The sequence below is a fragment of the Hylobates moloch genome, unplaced genomic scaffold, assembly GCF_009828535.3.
Source record: "Hylobates moloch isolate HMO894 unplaced genomic scaffold, HMol_V3 SCAFFOLD_10, whole genome shotgun sequence".
Lineage (NCBI taxonomy): Eukaryota > Metazoa > Chordata > Mammalia > Primates > Hylobatidae > Hylobates > Hylobates moloch.
In genome coordinates this window covers 63,647,530-63,663,242 of record NW_026652285.1, presented here as the reverse complement: position 1 = coordinate 63,663,242, position 15,713 = coordinate 63,647,530, and the positions used below count along the sequence as shown (strand labels likewise).

The window sequence follows — 15,713 nt, the reverse complement described above, 5'->3', positions numbered from 1 at the left end:
ATTTTTTGACACTTCAACTCCTCTGGATACCAGTTAAGCCAATAGAACAATTTCTACATATGTAGTGGACATACACAGATGACGAGTTTATTTGATAAATCTTCACTTCCTAACTTTTACATGTATAGGTAGGTGTTCATTAGAAAGTTATTTTGGAATAGCTCCATCCTGCAATATTGGGCTCCAAGCTGCAGTACTGGAGCTCCAAGCTCCAATAGCTCCATGCTCCAATAGCTCCATGCTGTGGAACAGTGTTCCACCACATGTTATGAAATGTCCTATCAGAAAAGGATGCCATGGATGAATCTGGTTTGAGAAATGCAGTGCAGTAAACCCTCTACTGAGACTCCTAATGTTGAGTAGCATGAAAAGGGCTTCGGGGAAATCCTGCAAGAATCAAGCTGTCCAATCCAAACTTTTCAAATTAACTTAATGAAGGAATCCCATTCTTCTTTTTTCAAAACGAATCATCACTTAATACCTTGATTCCTGATCATTCCATGAAACATAATTTGGAATATACTACTTTGAGTAAATCTCAAGGTGTGATATATTATTTTTATTTTTTAAACAGTAAAATCAAGATTATAAGAACATTTCTTACATAGTTATTTTTAAGTAGCAAAATTTCTTTTTGAAACCATACCAATAATAAAATAAAGAAAACGTACATTTATCTTGTATTTTTTACCACCTGCTGCTCTGAATATTAGCTAAGTTGTACTTACCTTGTAGTAGCTTTCGTCAGCACGCAGTGCTTTGGAAAGTCCGAAATCACTGATCTTGGCATAATGTTGAGTAACTAGCAACACATTTCTTGCAGCCAGATCTCTGTGCACAAAATTGCACTCCTCCAAATACTTCATGCCCATGGAAACCTGATGAACCAGTTCTATGATGTTCTTATCCTTGACATGTCTGAAAGTCATAATGATCTCATCAGCTATAACAGACGGTGACCCATTTCACAACAAACAACCATGCTCCTCACGCAGGCAGTGGGTGAATCTACTCCATCCCTCTTCTTAAACAACAAAACTCAGAAGTGGTGACAAATAACTTTGTTAGCATATAGCTCTTCAGGACTCAATGCCATGTTCTCCTGGTGTTCAATGGGATTGAGTTTCCTGGCATGCTTGGAATTGCAAGAAAAGCAGTATAACAGAGTAGTCAGGCCTGGCTCACAGACAGCCAGGCACCACCTCAAATCCTTGTTCCAGTATCACACAGGTCACAAAACTAACCCTGAGTCTCAGTTTCTCACCTACAAAGTAAGGGTAAGATCACCTCCCTTCCATGGAGACTAAAGAGACAATCTAAGTACAAACGCAGCACAGCAAATGAGCACAGCAAATGAGGCAAGCTCCTCGGTGGCCATCATTCTGTCTTACTCCAAGTAAAACAACAGCTTTAGATGAGAAGAACACGATTATTCCCTTGATGGATGTAATCAATTAGCAGTGATTGGTATTTTCAGAAGTCATTACTCATGAGAACATAAGGTCAGCCAAACAGATAAGACCTAACTGTCACCTCTTAGAAAAGCACTTATTTTAAATGTTTCTTTAAAAAGCAAGTGTTCTTCCCAGTGAGAAAGGAGATTTCATGTCAAGATATTCTGAGGCTGAGTCTATCACTAGGCCAAGACTGAACGAGTACAGGAAGAAAAGAAAGACAAAACTGTCAAATGAGTTCTTCTCTGAACAACTAGAGCTAACAGAGCTGAATCCAAAGACTGTGTCTCCCTCTGTCCCTCTGTCAAGGTCCCTGAGTATGGACCAATAAGGGAAGGCACAGGAGGGTGGGAAGGCTTCCCAAGGAAATCAGGCTGCTCAGCCCATCCAGAGGTGGGCCCTGTCCCTTAGGGGATAGCTTCCAGGCCTGTGGGGGCACCTGACAATACCTGTTCTGCTGCAAATACTTATTGAGGGGACCAAGTTCTGCCATCTCCATAACCAGCATCCAGGACTCGGCCTCACATATCCCGATCATGCGCACGATATACGGGTTGTCCAGCTGCTGCATGACATTTGCTTCTGCTAATAACTCATTTTTAAGAGCGGGGTCATTGGCCTCATTTTTCAGTATTTTCACAGCCACTGTTTTCACAACTCTGCAAGAGAAATCATAACACACAAGAAACTTTCCAAAATGCCTCACTTCTAGATAATCTTCTCCTGTGAAGCATAATCCCCATGAGGAAACAGTCCCATGGAAATACCTGCCACAGAGTGGCAATGTGTCTTCAGAAGGCTATAATGGATGGCTGGCCTTCCAACCTATATTCCCTTATTTTATAGACAATGAGAGTAATACCCCATTACTAAAAAAGAATGGTGGGGGCTGGGCATGGTGGCTCATGCTGATAATCCCAACACTTTGGGTGGTTGAAAGGGGAGGACTGCTTGAGGCCAGAAGTTCGAGGTCAGTCTGGGCAACATAGTGAGACCCCCATCTCTAAAAAAATCACCCAGGTGTGATAGTGCAAGCCTGTAGTCCCAGCTTCTCGGGAGGCTGAGATGGGAGAATCACTTGGACTCAGGAGTTCAAGGCTGCAGTGAGCTTCTTGCCACTTCACTCCAGCCTGGGTGACACAGTGAAACCCTGTTTCTAAAAAATAAAATAAAATAAGAAGAATGGTGAAGAACAGTACTGAAGAATGTCCCAACCAAGCAAAAACCCTAAACTGTAAAATATTTAAATAACTTGTAAATAAACTTCATCAACGATGACATGCATGAATTCCTGTAACATCTTGGGATTCACCATCTCAGATTACGTGTAATGAATGTGAATATAAAATGCCTTTCATAAACGTTGAAAGTGAATTTCTAGGTGCAGAATTTAAAAGCATACATTTCAATGTAATACATTGAAAAGGTAAACAACTCTCCTGAGAGAGGCTGAAGAAGACCTAGTAAATGGAGAGACGGGCTATGTTTATAGATTGAAAGACTCAGTATTGTAAAGACATCATTTTGCCCCAAATTGACCGAGAGAGCCTCTCCTCTCTCCAAACTTTCTAGTTGAAATTATGTCCACAGTCATGTCTATGTTAATTCACAAATTTAAGCACAGAATAAAGATCACAACCTTTCATAATCTGAAAAAGCTTATGATTCATACAGAAACATTTTTACTCATTGTATGAAATGACTGTGATATACAAACATATTTTAAAATAAGTATCACAACCAATTTTGATTGTGTGTGTATATATGTGCGCAGGCATATACTTGTAAATGTATGCATGTGTGTATGTTTGTGTGTGCATACATATATGTATGTCTATCTATTTGTGTGTGTATATATGTATATACACACACACACACATGCACAAAAACAAATGGAAGGGACAGATTGGAAAGCAAGCATTTCTTTTTTCTTTCTTTCTCTTTTTTTTTTTTTGAGACAGAGTTTCACTCTTGTTGCCCAGGCTGGAGTGCAATGTTGTGATCTTGGCTCACTGCAACCTCTTCCTCCCAGGTTCAAGCAATTCTCCTGCCTCAGCCTCCTGAGTAGTTGGGACTACAGGTGTGTGCCACCACACCCAGCTAATTTTTTGTATTTTTAGTAGAGACGAGGTTTTACCATGTTGGCAAGGCTGGTCTCCAACTCCAGACCTCAGGTGATCAACCTGCCTTGGCCTCCCAAAGTGCTGGGATTATAGGCGTGAGCCACGGCACCCAGCTGGAAAGCACGCATGTCTATGTATATTCTTGTCTGTATTTTTAACCCTTGAATCATATAAATTACCTACTCATGAAATTTTTTTTTTTACGAAAATCTCTTAAATTTGAAATACCATGAAGCTACTAAATCCAACCACATTCATATTAGTATCATACCAATTCAAACAGAGGGTGTATTTCAAAGGACTTCAGAAACCAGTAGTTTTACTTGTACATTCTGTGTTGGGTACCTTCTAAAGACCAAAAGAAATACAAAGATATTTTCAAAATTTAGCAATTTTAACTGTTGTATAATATGTATTGTTATTTGAAATCATAGGATAAGCCAATAAATAATTATACTAATCATATTTGGAATCAACAATTTTCACAGTGAGAAAAATGACTATAAAATTAAATACATGTAAAAACTGTATTGTTATAATGGAATGATTTTATTTTAATTAAATAATGTGTGTGTACAAATAAAGATCTAAAAATACAAACAATAAGATTAGTTAACAGTAGTAACGTTTAGTTAACAGCAGTAGTGTTGGGATGGTATTATAGAAATATGATGTTCTTCTTTTCTTTTCTTTTTTTTGTTTTGTTTTTTGAAACCAGGCCTTGCTTTGTTACCCAGGCTGGAGTGCAGTGGTGCAATCATGGCTCACTGCAGCCTTGACCTCTTGGCTTCTTGAGCGGATGGAACTATAGGTGTGCACTACCATGCCTGGCTAATTTTTTAATTTTTTTTTTTTTGTAGAGACAGGGTCTTGCTGTGTCGCCCAGGCTAGTCTTAAACTCCAGGCCTCAAACAATCCTCCCACCCCAGCCTCCCAAATTGCTAAGATTACAGGCATGAGCCACCATGCCAGAGATTGATGTTTTTATTTTCTTATGTTTCTGCTTGTTTCAATTTCCTCATTTTCCATAAGATGCATGTACTATTAGGTTGGTGCAAAAGTAATTGCAGTTTTTGCCATTAAAGGTAATGGATTATTTCATTATAATAGTACCAGAAATTAACAAGAATGGTAGCATTAATAAAAAAAGGGTTTAGTCATGCCAGGCTACATTTTATTATTCTCAGTCGTGTCTAGAACCTGAGCTCATGTGAGGGTGAGACTGGTGGAGCATAGCAACTTACTTTTTCATTTGGTAGTAGCCTTTTTTCACAGTTCCAAAATTACCAGAGCCCAGTTCTTTATCTTCCAGCGTCAGCAGCTTTCGGTCCAGGTAAACCTCCTTGGGCCTGATCTCCTCGGGGTCTGCGTAGGGGCTCTCATACACCTCTGTGTCCATGGGTAGGGCTTCTCTTTGGGGGCCTGCAATGCAGTCAAGAAACATACAACCCGGTGCTGGACCCCACACCAGGATTCATCCTTCCAAGAACATGATCTTCATGGGAGTGTGAACTCAGAGTAGCATCAATGTTGCAAGGGATGAGAAATTCTGAAGAGCGGCAGGGACATTTCCAACATCACTGGGTGAGGGAGGTGGGAAAGACCATTTCATTCAATAGCACCACCACTGCTCATGGGCATGTGGTGCCTGCTGCCTGCCACTAGATGTGAGTGTCTCCATGGCTAACTGTGGCTGTATTGCAATCATGGACATGGGGTGGATTCGTGAACCAACTCTACAAACTTACAAGTTACCACGCGCTTTGCTCTGTGAATGTCCCTTGAATGAAAGCAAGTCTCACCTTTTTCTGCAGCCCAGGGTGCAAGTTCTGGCTCATATGGATTGAACGACACGGTACTCTCTTGCTGGTTCCCTTGGGCAGGGGAGGGCTAAAGTACATAAAGGACAACAGGTCATTTTTATTCATCCACACAACTGTTAAGTTGATCTGCATAATTATTTTTATTTTCCAATAATCACAGTTTAACTTTTGCAGGGAAGACAAAGGAAAGAATAATGAAAAACAAGGAAGAAAATAAGGCTGATCTCATTCTTCGGGCAATTATTTGGATCTTGCAAGGGCTAAAGCAAGCTTGTGCTGCTACAACTCAAGGGACCCCGTGAGGTGTTCAGAAGGTGTGGTGAGAGTCAACTCTACTGGCCTGGATAGAGCTGCTTCCCCACTCACCCCCTTGCACATCCTATTCCCACCTACCAAAGATCGCTGATGATTTGCATGTTCGCCTTGGAAGCATTTTCCTCCTTTAACTCATGCTCTTCAATTTCATATTACATGGACATTATTTAAAGAGGAAAATTAGTACTCATCAGCTGCTCCTACCTACTTCCCCACTCCAATGCACGTATGTTTTCCAAGTCTCCACCCAAGTCTTTATCTTCAGTGGAGATGCAGCAGCATTGGGGTGGATGGCAGAGGGTGGCACTGGTCAGTGACTACAGGTTCCAAGGGAAGGCCAGTTGCTGCCACCTAGGCCAGCAATGCTCCAGCTGCCACGGCTAATGCTGGAAATCAGTACCCCTGTGAGACGGGGGCTCCTCTTTGTGCAGCTGAAGGAAGGCAAGTCTTCCTAATGCCCACAGCAGGTAATAGAGGCATATCTGAGACAAAGTTATGCAGCCTGTTAACAGCAACCTTCCCTATTATTTATTTGATCCACATCAGTTTATATCATGAAACAACTGGGGGGGGGGAAATCTACTCATTATCTTAAGGACTTTCCCTTTTGGAAGTCTCTATCTTGAGTTTTCCTGACCCACCCTTTCTTCCAAAGTAAAACAAAATTCTTGCTACTAAATTTAATTCACAGGAGAACCATGATTCAGATGCTTTTTTTTTTTCAGGGTGAATTGAGTCGCAATTCTATGTATCGATTGACCTTTTCAGTGCCCAAACACTGGCCACGAAGAAATGAGATACTGCCAGATTTTGGAGAAAGTTAAAGAAACACAGACATTAAGCTTAACGTGACAGTCACTTATCTTATGACACACACTAAATCCTCATGTGCCTTATTCATATTACAAGGCGAGAAACCAAAAGCAGAATAATGAGGTCACAATGCACCACTACCGCCACTCAGCCATTGTTTCCAAACACCCGGACTTTCTTCTTTCACACGGTCTGCTGAGCACTTCAGAGGCAGACATTGCTCACCATGGCCCAAGCCCGTTGACGAGGCTAAAGGACATCTGATCTTATCTGTAAAAATGATGTCGATGGGATCCATTTTGTCACAGAGTATCTCAGCACTTTTATTGAACTGAGTAACAGAAGTAACTATGATACATCAAGAATAAAAATAGAATATAAGTTCAAGGAGCGGGAGACATTTATTCACCGCACTCGGAACTGTGCCATGTCCACAAGGACGCTCAATAAAAACGTGTTGAACAAACACATGAATGAATGGATGGGTGAATGAATGAAAATCACTTCTAAAAACTAGGAGATGTGAAGTATAAACTAATGTGCTTTAAAAATTAGCTCTCTCTCAAGCCTGTATGCTAATGAAGAGAAATAAGAATGAATAATTCCAAATGACAATCTATTCTTTTAAACATTTACATATGATTGCAGGACTGTGCTGTGGTTTCACTTCTGATTTATAATATAATTATCCTGCCTCTGGAAAACTGTCCTGACAGAAACTGGGTGATTCCCTAGGCTTTCCATCCTCCTCTTTTGCCCAGTTCTCTCCCGCAACCAATTCTAGGCTGAAAATAGTTTCTTTTTTTTTTTTTAAAGTCTCTTTCAAGGTTAATATTTACTGTCGTTTCAACTCCTTTGATTTTCCCTGCAGGCAGGCACATTCTGAGATCCAAAGACAAAACTTGAACAGACATGGAATTAAAGGATGTCCTCAGACTAGTCATCACTGGTGAGGAGAGGGACCATCACCCCTTCTTGACATAAGACCTCCTGTCCCTCCCACTGAGGACATTGTCCTGGGGTTGCAGCCTCTCTTCCCTCACAGAATGTTCTCCAGACCAGGAGGACTTTCAAATGACTTGTTCCAATTAAACCAGAACGCAATTCCCTGACATATGAATCCTGCAAGGAAGAATTTTAAAACAGAGACGGGGTTGTCAAAATATGCTGAAAGGGATACTAGGGTGTCAGGAATGAGTAAGAATTAGTAGCGATGGACACACAGAATCTAAACCCCTGGGCATGAATAATTTATACTCTCACTAGCAGGGTGTTGTTCACCCCTAGTCTATCTTGGCTTATGGACAGGGAAACAGATGGGAGATCTTCCTCAGAAATTAGAACTCCATGTTTATAGCCAAGAAAGCTTGGGGCTTCATTTCCATGCTGCCCAACACAGACCACTATGTGATTATGAGCCTTTTCAGCCAAGCCACAAAGAACCCTCATGTCTTTCAATAACCCCACATCAACTCTCTCCTACCCAGATCCCTGGGCTCCCTGCCCCTATCTCTTTCTGGTGACTAACAGGACTTGAGCAAAGAAAGATGCCACAATTGGAAAAATGTGGAAGAAATGGGAGGTTTCCTATTGAGTCAGTTAAAAGAACAGTAGTTACTTTATGATAAAGATGAAGATGCAAAATCCACGCTTCATCTGTCCCAAAACACTTGGTGAATATGCCACTTAGTAGAACAATAACCAAAACAACCTCTAAAAGAAAATGCTCAGTTAAAAAGAAAAATTTGAGGAGTTTGTAAAGAATGAGAACAGCGGCATAATGATAAATTGTAAAAATACTATTTTTAAAAAACGTAATGACATTTAATTTTAATAAAAAATACATTTCCGGTCTACATTACTATTAACCTTTTATTCTTTATGTTTGCATTTGAGAGATCCATTCTGTCCCAATCAATAAGTGTCATCTGTCCTGCACAGTGAGCAACAAGGTGTAAATGAAATGTTGACCATTCCATTTTCTTCATTTTTGCCAATACTCAGAACAGGCTCAAACCCGCAGTCCACCACTAGATGGCATTAGCCACCTTAGCTTTCTACCTTCCTAAAGAACAAGTGGTGACTTTTCCTTAAATTTTATAAATTCGGGTAAGGACATCACTCTGCAATAATAAGTCCAGTTATATATTATTATCCCTGATTTCCTATTGGTAAGGTTTAACTGCGAATAGAAAATGTATTTGACAAGTATTCTTTGAGTGCCTATGTTTAAAAGCTGGGGATCCAAAAGTGAACAAAAGAGGATATTGGTCTATGGAACTGATAGGCCCATTCAGAGTTTCCTGCTTCCAGAGTATTGCCAAGTGTCCTAACATCCATTTACTAGATCTTAATTTTTAGTCCCAGATTCTTGGGCCATTTTCAAATTAGGCAACAGCAGTAATGCAGATGACAATACAGTCATTAGTGACAAAAGAGCCAGTTGGCTTTAGAAATATTGGCTGCAATAAACTAGGTGTGGTTTCCTTTTTTTGGTGGAATTACCCTGGTTCAGCAGACCCCCACAGGCGAGGGCAGACTGTTGGCTGGGGAATAGGCTACTATTAGCCTTGCTCTGAGATCAATGAAAATAACACTGGACCTCTGCAATTACTGTTCTCTTACAGCGAAGATCCAAAATCTGTTCCCTTATAATTATATGAAAACACATTTTCTCAAGGGTCTGGTCTACTAAGGCATTACCAAACAAAAGGGTATGACTTGGGGATGTTTCTTTCTTTTTTCTCTTCCCACTGAGCCCTGTACTTAAATGTAAGTTTTAAAATATTATAATTACCAATGTATGTGTTGGAATAAAACATGAAAAATGGGTTTTAATTGGAAATTCTGGGACACATTTCAGTTTAATCCTCTTAGGGGATGTGCCTTTGAAATGCAAAGCTGAAAAGTTCCCTGGAAGTCTTTTTAGGGATGTTGCTGTTCAACTTCCACCTATTTTCCATAAAAGAAGGATGAGGTTCTGTGCTTAAAGCAGCAGAGAAAGAAATTCCAGGACTAATACTGGGAGGGGTTTAATTCATTTAAAGACTACTAGTTGTATTCTTAAGTTAATTTTGTTTATATTTTATAAGTATGTTACTAATTTCTTTTTTTTTTTTTTTTGAGACAGAGTCTCGCTCTATTGCCCAGGCTGGAGGGCAGTGGCACGATCTCTGCAATCTCTGCCTCCCAGGCTTAAGTGATTTTCCTGCTTCAGCCTCCTGAGTAGCTGGGATTATAGGCATGTGCCACCACGCCTGGTTAATTTTTGTATTTTTAATAGAGACGAGTTTTCACCATATTGGCCAGGCTAGTCTCGAACTCTTGACCTCAAGTGATCCACCCGCCTCGGCCTCCCAAAGTGCTGGGATTATAGGCGTGAGCCACTGCGCTTGGCAGTGTGCTACTAATTTCTAAAGACAAGTTTAAAATGCATCATCCTGTTAGTAATTTTATGAAAAATTTAAATTGTCTGATTCATAATCATCTTCAAATTGAAACATACTTTTCATTAACTATCTAGATGCTATAGGTAATTCAAGTTCTAACATGTATTTTTTGTGCCTGAATTATTAAAACAACTATTTATGCTGAGCAAATTAACAAGTTCAAGAAAGTTATTTATCTCTTAGTTAACATGATAGGACATTTGACATAATTCTCACAATTCTTTTCTCATGACTGATTACATAACGGAAAGTTCCCCATGTGTTTGTGAAAATATACATATTAGCTCTAAAATATTTCTGATAAGCAATTAAAATATTTTTAATCTATAGCTTAAACCATACATCCTTGATCTTTTAAAAATTATCTGTCAATATTTTTGGCCTTATATACGTGTCATCATTAGTAATACTTATTCCCAGTTTCTTATTTCTATAAAAAAATTCAATGTATACTTTACAGTTCTTATAAACTTAAATAGAAAGCAAACTTTTTGTTTTTTTGCCAGAAAGGTATTTTCACAATATTAATCAGATTAATTACTCTCTACTATTTAATTTTCTGTTTTAAAATATTGATTAAAATTTTTTAACAGGTTCAAATTTAAAAAGATACAACAGAGTTTACAATGAAAAGTGGGATTTCTTAACATTCCCATCTCTTACTCCAGAGGCAACCAGCATTGCCAGTATCCTCTGTATTTTTCTAGGATACTCTATATGGTATCAACACATTCTGTATATATGTATGTGTATGTGTGTGTGCATGACATTGTCTTTTACAGTTAAAATTATATTTTGAAAACAATTCTAGATCTCAGATGCCTCCCATAGTAGCAATTTTACTGTAACCAATTTCATTTGTTTTCCATTGATAGGCATTTAAATTATTATCAGACTTTGTCAATTACACAGCTTTGGAAAAAACACCTTCACATGTACATGATTTCACATAAATGCAAGAATATCTGTACGTACTTAGAAATAAAATTGCAGAGCCTTTCTTACAGATTGCATCATTTCAGACTTCCCCAAGGAAGAGTGAAAGTGCTTATCTACCATGCCTTTACTACAGTGTTATCAAGCTTTTAAAATTTGGATCAGTTTCATAGGTGGACACAGTTAAGCACCATAGTTTTAACTTGCATTTCTCTTCTCATGAAGTAAAACAACATTTCATATGTTTAAGAATTATTTATATTTGCTTTACTATAAACTACTACTGATATTCCCTGCCAATTATCCTAGTAGACAGTTAATATTTTTCTTAATGATTTATAGAATCTCTGTGTATATTAAGGCTATTAATCTATGTGTCAGCATTAGTGCTACTTACTCTCAGTTTCTCATTTCTCTTTTGATGATGTTATGGTTTTTATCTACACATATATTTGTTTATTTTTAGGTGGTCACTGATATTTTCTTCAACTTTTTTCCAACATGTTCTCCTGTGGTCTAAAGATGTGCTAAAACTTATTTTCTAGGTATTTCTTTAGCCACTGTGAGTAATCTGTGGGGGTGTTTTGCCTTGGATAAACATGAAAAACAGACATAGTTATTTTATTCAAGTGTAAAATATACCTTTTCTTCCTCTCAAACACTGCATTAAATCTTTCTGTTCTATGGTCAACATGACTGAGAACATGATGAGTAAACCTGGAAAGTTACTACTAAATAAAATCTCAGGGGTTTTATGTCTTTTATTTCTGTTGTTTCTAGTAAATACTTTAGGCAATCTAATTCATGAGTGGATGCTCAATTGTATGCTAAAATGTCTGTAAAAACACCAATTAATATGAAAATAAAAAGAATTACTGATAAAAGAATCAATTTTACCTGACTGATAATAAAAGTAGAATGAAAAAAAAGCAATTCAAACACATTATATATACATATTTTGGGGGAAGGAATAAATGAGTCATTATAAATAAAAGTCATGAAAAAGAACTTATTTTTATTTTCCCTCAAAATCCAATAATAGAACAAAACATGGAAATCAATGAGATGTCAACATTACTGCCTCAAAAAGAAAACTGGTTTTTCTAGTCCTCAGATTACACCTCTTCTTTACATGTCACATTTGCAGTTCTGTGTTAGACGTCTAAGCCATAATGAAGTTACCATGCACTGCCTGACCTCACTGTGCAGCGCACCTCACAAAACCTTGGCATTCCCTCTGTCACAACGTAACTTACATAATCAATTACCAGAACACTGCAACACGTGAGTCTGGCCACCAAAAAGTAAGTGGGCCATCTTTGAAAAGATTTTCCGACATGATAATTAGCTATGACAGATGACGCCAACTGAAATGACTTTAAAATGATGCTTGAGCACAGAAAGCATGCTCACACTGATGGACTTCCAGCTGACAGACTGAGGACCCACATGGAAAGCACATGATGTACCTGGGGTGCGGCTGCCCAGGAATGGCAGGTGTGAGCAAGGGCTAAGAGGCCTGGAAGCAGAGTGGCAAGAGATGGGGGGCAGCGCACACGCAGGGCAGGCTGGGCGGGCGGGAGCTGAGTGCGGGTTGGTCCTACCACTTAGTTGGACAGCAAGCAAGGGATGCTTTAGCACCTTTCTGTGGCCAGGCTTTGGGAAGGAGTATGATTTGATTCTTGAGATTATTCCACCCGCTGACCAAGTCTAGAAACCACAACGGCAAAGAGGAACAGTAAATGTTTCAGAAAACAAATACAGGATCCCTTCCACGACATGCTACTTAAACTTGCTTCTATAATCGCACCACTAACCCCCTCCTGTCCCTGCCAATGAAATCTACCAAGGGCAACACTTGATCATTGGGAAGGTTTCTGGAAGGGCCTGCCACTTGGGGAGAAGGATCTAGAAATATATTTGGGAAACATGTTCCACTGAAGGCTACGAAATTAGAGCTGTTACATTCACTAGCTCGTGCTTCATGTGGAATTATTAAGTCGCAAGCTTAAGACAAACCACCCTAAAGAAACTACAAGTAGATCTGAGTGCTCAGTTGTGTTGCTTATTCATGGTGGGTGCTGGATCCATGGTGGAAAACTTTGTGGAAATTAATTGAGTTGTACACGCAGGGCCTCTGCATTTTTTTCGCATGTTTTTTACCAGTCAATTAAAAAGTTATTCCAAAATATCTAACTTCTTGTAGCCATTGGGTGATGATGGCTAAACACAGGGCTTGACATTCTTTTAGGAGTTCTCAGCCCTAAGCCCTCAACTATCTGAAGGGTGTATGGATCTGTCTCATGGAGCCTATAATATTAAGGTAGAGTTGCCAAGCCTGTGAGCCCTGTAAAGGGCAAAATAAAGTCACACTTCCATAAAGGCATTACATTTTGATCCCAAAGTTCACTGGTATTTTAGCAAATTCATGTTCCCTGCATTTGATAACAAGTGCTGCCCCTGGACGACCTCCCCTGTTTCAACCTGGGCTCAGCTCCTGGGCAGCCAATTGTGCCTACTGGAGGCAGGATGTATATTTGGCTTTCTGCAGATTTTGTTTTTCAAGGGTTACCACGCAAAAAGTGAGGTGCAGAGGGCACACTTCACAGATGGCATTAAAGGGCATAAAAAGTCCACATGGGCCAGGCGTGGTGGCTCACGCCTGTAATCCCAGCACTTTGGGAGGCCGAGGCGGGTGGATCACAAGGTCAGGAGATCGAGACCATCCTGGCTAACATGGTGAAACCCCGTCTCTACTAAAAATACAAAAAATTAGCCGGGCGTGGTGGCGGGCGCCTGTAGTCCCAGCTACTCGCAAGGCTGAGGCAGGAGAATGGCGTGAACCCGGGAGGCGGAGCTTGCAGTGAGCGGAGATTGCGCCACTGCACTACAGCCTGGGCGACACAGCGAGACTTTGTCTCAAAAAAAAAAAAGTCCATATGAAGCCCCAAGAAAAGAGCGGGAAAATAATTCATGCTTAGAGCATAAATCTGTACCTGACCTCCTAACAGGTAGGAGGGAAGAGAGATCTGGGGCCCTGTGAATTACACATGTGTGTTAACATAGACGGCTCAAGGATGAAGTTAAAAAATATGTTCCCATTTCTCAAATATTGCAAGAGGCCTACTTCTGATTTAATATTGGGTTTCATTCGCATTGTGTATATTCTCCAAAAATGAAGAGAATTTCATCTAGTCAAGAAGTTAAGAAAATGTGGCTAGGCAGGGTGTGGTGGCTCATGCCTGTAATCCCAGCACTTTGGGAGGTTGAAGCAGGAGGATAACTTGAGGCCAGAAATTTGAGACCAGCCTGACCAAAATGGCAAAACCTAATCTCTACTAAAAAATACAAAAATTAGCCAGGTGTGATGGCAGGCACCTGTAATCCCAGCTACTTGGGAGGCTGAGGCATGAGAGTGGCTTGAACCTGGGAGGCAGAGGTTGCAGTGAGCTGTGATTGCACCACTGCACTACAGTCAGGGTGACAGAGTGAGACTCCATCTCCCCCCCCCCCCAAAAAAAAAAAAGAAAAAGAAAAAAGAAAAGAAAATGTGGCTAGTTTATCACTAATAGGAGGCTGATTCTGCCTAACACTCACTAGCAATCCCAGCTCATCACAGAGTATGTTTTGAAGGGCAATCAAAATATCAATGCCCACTACTTCTGCTAGCTAAAACACGCTTTTCATTTGTGAAATATGCAACAGCTTCTCATTCAGTGGTATTCCTAGTGACACTTACCGCAGGATGGGAACCTGGAAGTTGTGGACGGCCTCCAAAATTAACATTTCCTGGTTAGAGAGAGCATGGACAATTACTGCTCTATCTGTGGAAACCACTTCCTTCCCCTCCCCACTGCAGATCAATCAATGAGATCAGGATGTGCTGCTGCTTGAGAAGTGAGCACGCTTTCTGCAGGTACTTCTTTCGACCCTCTTTTACTTTTTCCCGCATGCAATGAAGACAAATAAATTACAATTTTTTTAAAGTTAAAGCAACTGGCTATTTTTTGATTCATGATATACCAAATTCGAGTGCTCTGATATCATTATTAATCAACCCATAAAAAGAAGTCCTCATCCACCCCAAATCTGCAATCAGCTAAGTCTAAAATGAGGCTGATTGTCACTGATACCTCAAACGCTGAGACTCCAGTGTCTTGGGAACTCACCCTGTGTGCCGATTTTTTGACATGGGACAGTAAGAACTCTTAACAAACCATCTGCTTTATAAGAATAATGCTCAACTAGCTGAAAGAGAAAAAATTAAGAAAGTGGTAAATACCAAGGTCAGGAAATAGACAAATAGTGACTGAGAGCTGCCGACTGACTGTTGGGCTTTCAAAGTGGCCCCAAGACATGTAAATGCTTTTATGTGCTTAAGTCCACTCCACAAGGGTGCCTGGGGAAGTGGGCCCACAGCTAGGGATCCCCCTTCTTGGGCTATGGGCAGCAAATTTTTTCTGTAAAGGGCCAGAAAGTGGTATTTTAGATTTCTGTGGGCCTCATACCATATCTGTGTCCTTTGTTTATTTATTTATCTAAAACAATACCTTTAACAGCATACAAACCATTCTCTTCAGGGACTACACAGAAACCGGCTGAGGGCCAGAGTTGGTCTGTGGGTTTGCAGATCCCTTGTCTACAGTAAAGAATATTGAAACAGGGTATTACGGCAATCACCAACTCTCCGTGAAATAGCACTGGGGCCCTGGAGTTGGGTAGGGTACAGAAGTACCTTACAATGCTGTCAAGAAAAATCAATGAAATCATGCATGGGAAATTGGAATGTATTGCTGGCAT

At 40.0% G+C, this 15,713-nt stretch overlaps 1 protein-coding gene across 7 annotated transcripts in view; it reads right to left on the bottom strand.

Annotated features, from left to right (window-relative positions):
* Positions 1–15,713, bottom strand: part of SYK (spleen associated tyrosine kinase) — a 96,610-nt gene that overhangs the window by 19,789 nt on the left and 61,108 nt on the right. For 6 of the 7 annotated variants that reach the window (XM_032164508.2, XM_032164509.2, XM_032164504.2 and 3 more), the window contains exons 5-11: positions 15,083–15,161; positions 14,653–14,702; positions 12,555–12,623; positions 5,380–5,467; positions 4,822–4,999; positions 1,904–2,113; positions 729–918 (exon numbers count right to left, since the gene is read on the bottom strand). In XM_032164508.2, the coding sequence (XP_032020399.1) occupies positions 729–918; positions 1,904–2,113; positions 4,822–4,999; positions 5,380–5,467; positions 12,555–12,623; positions 14,653–14,702; positions 15,083–15,161 (864 nt within the window). The remainder of the gene's footprint in view (positions 1–728; positions 919–1,903; positions 2,114–4,821; positions 5,000–5,379; positions 5,468–12,554; positions 12,624–14,652; positions 14,703–15,082; positions 15,162–15,713) is intronic. The other variant, XM_032164510.2, reaches the window with a different exon arrangement.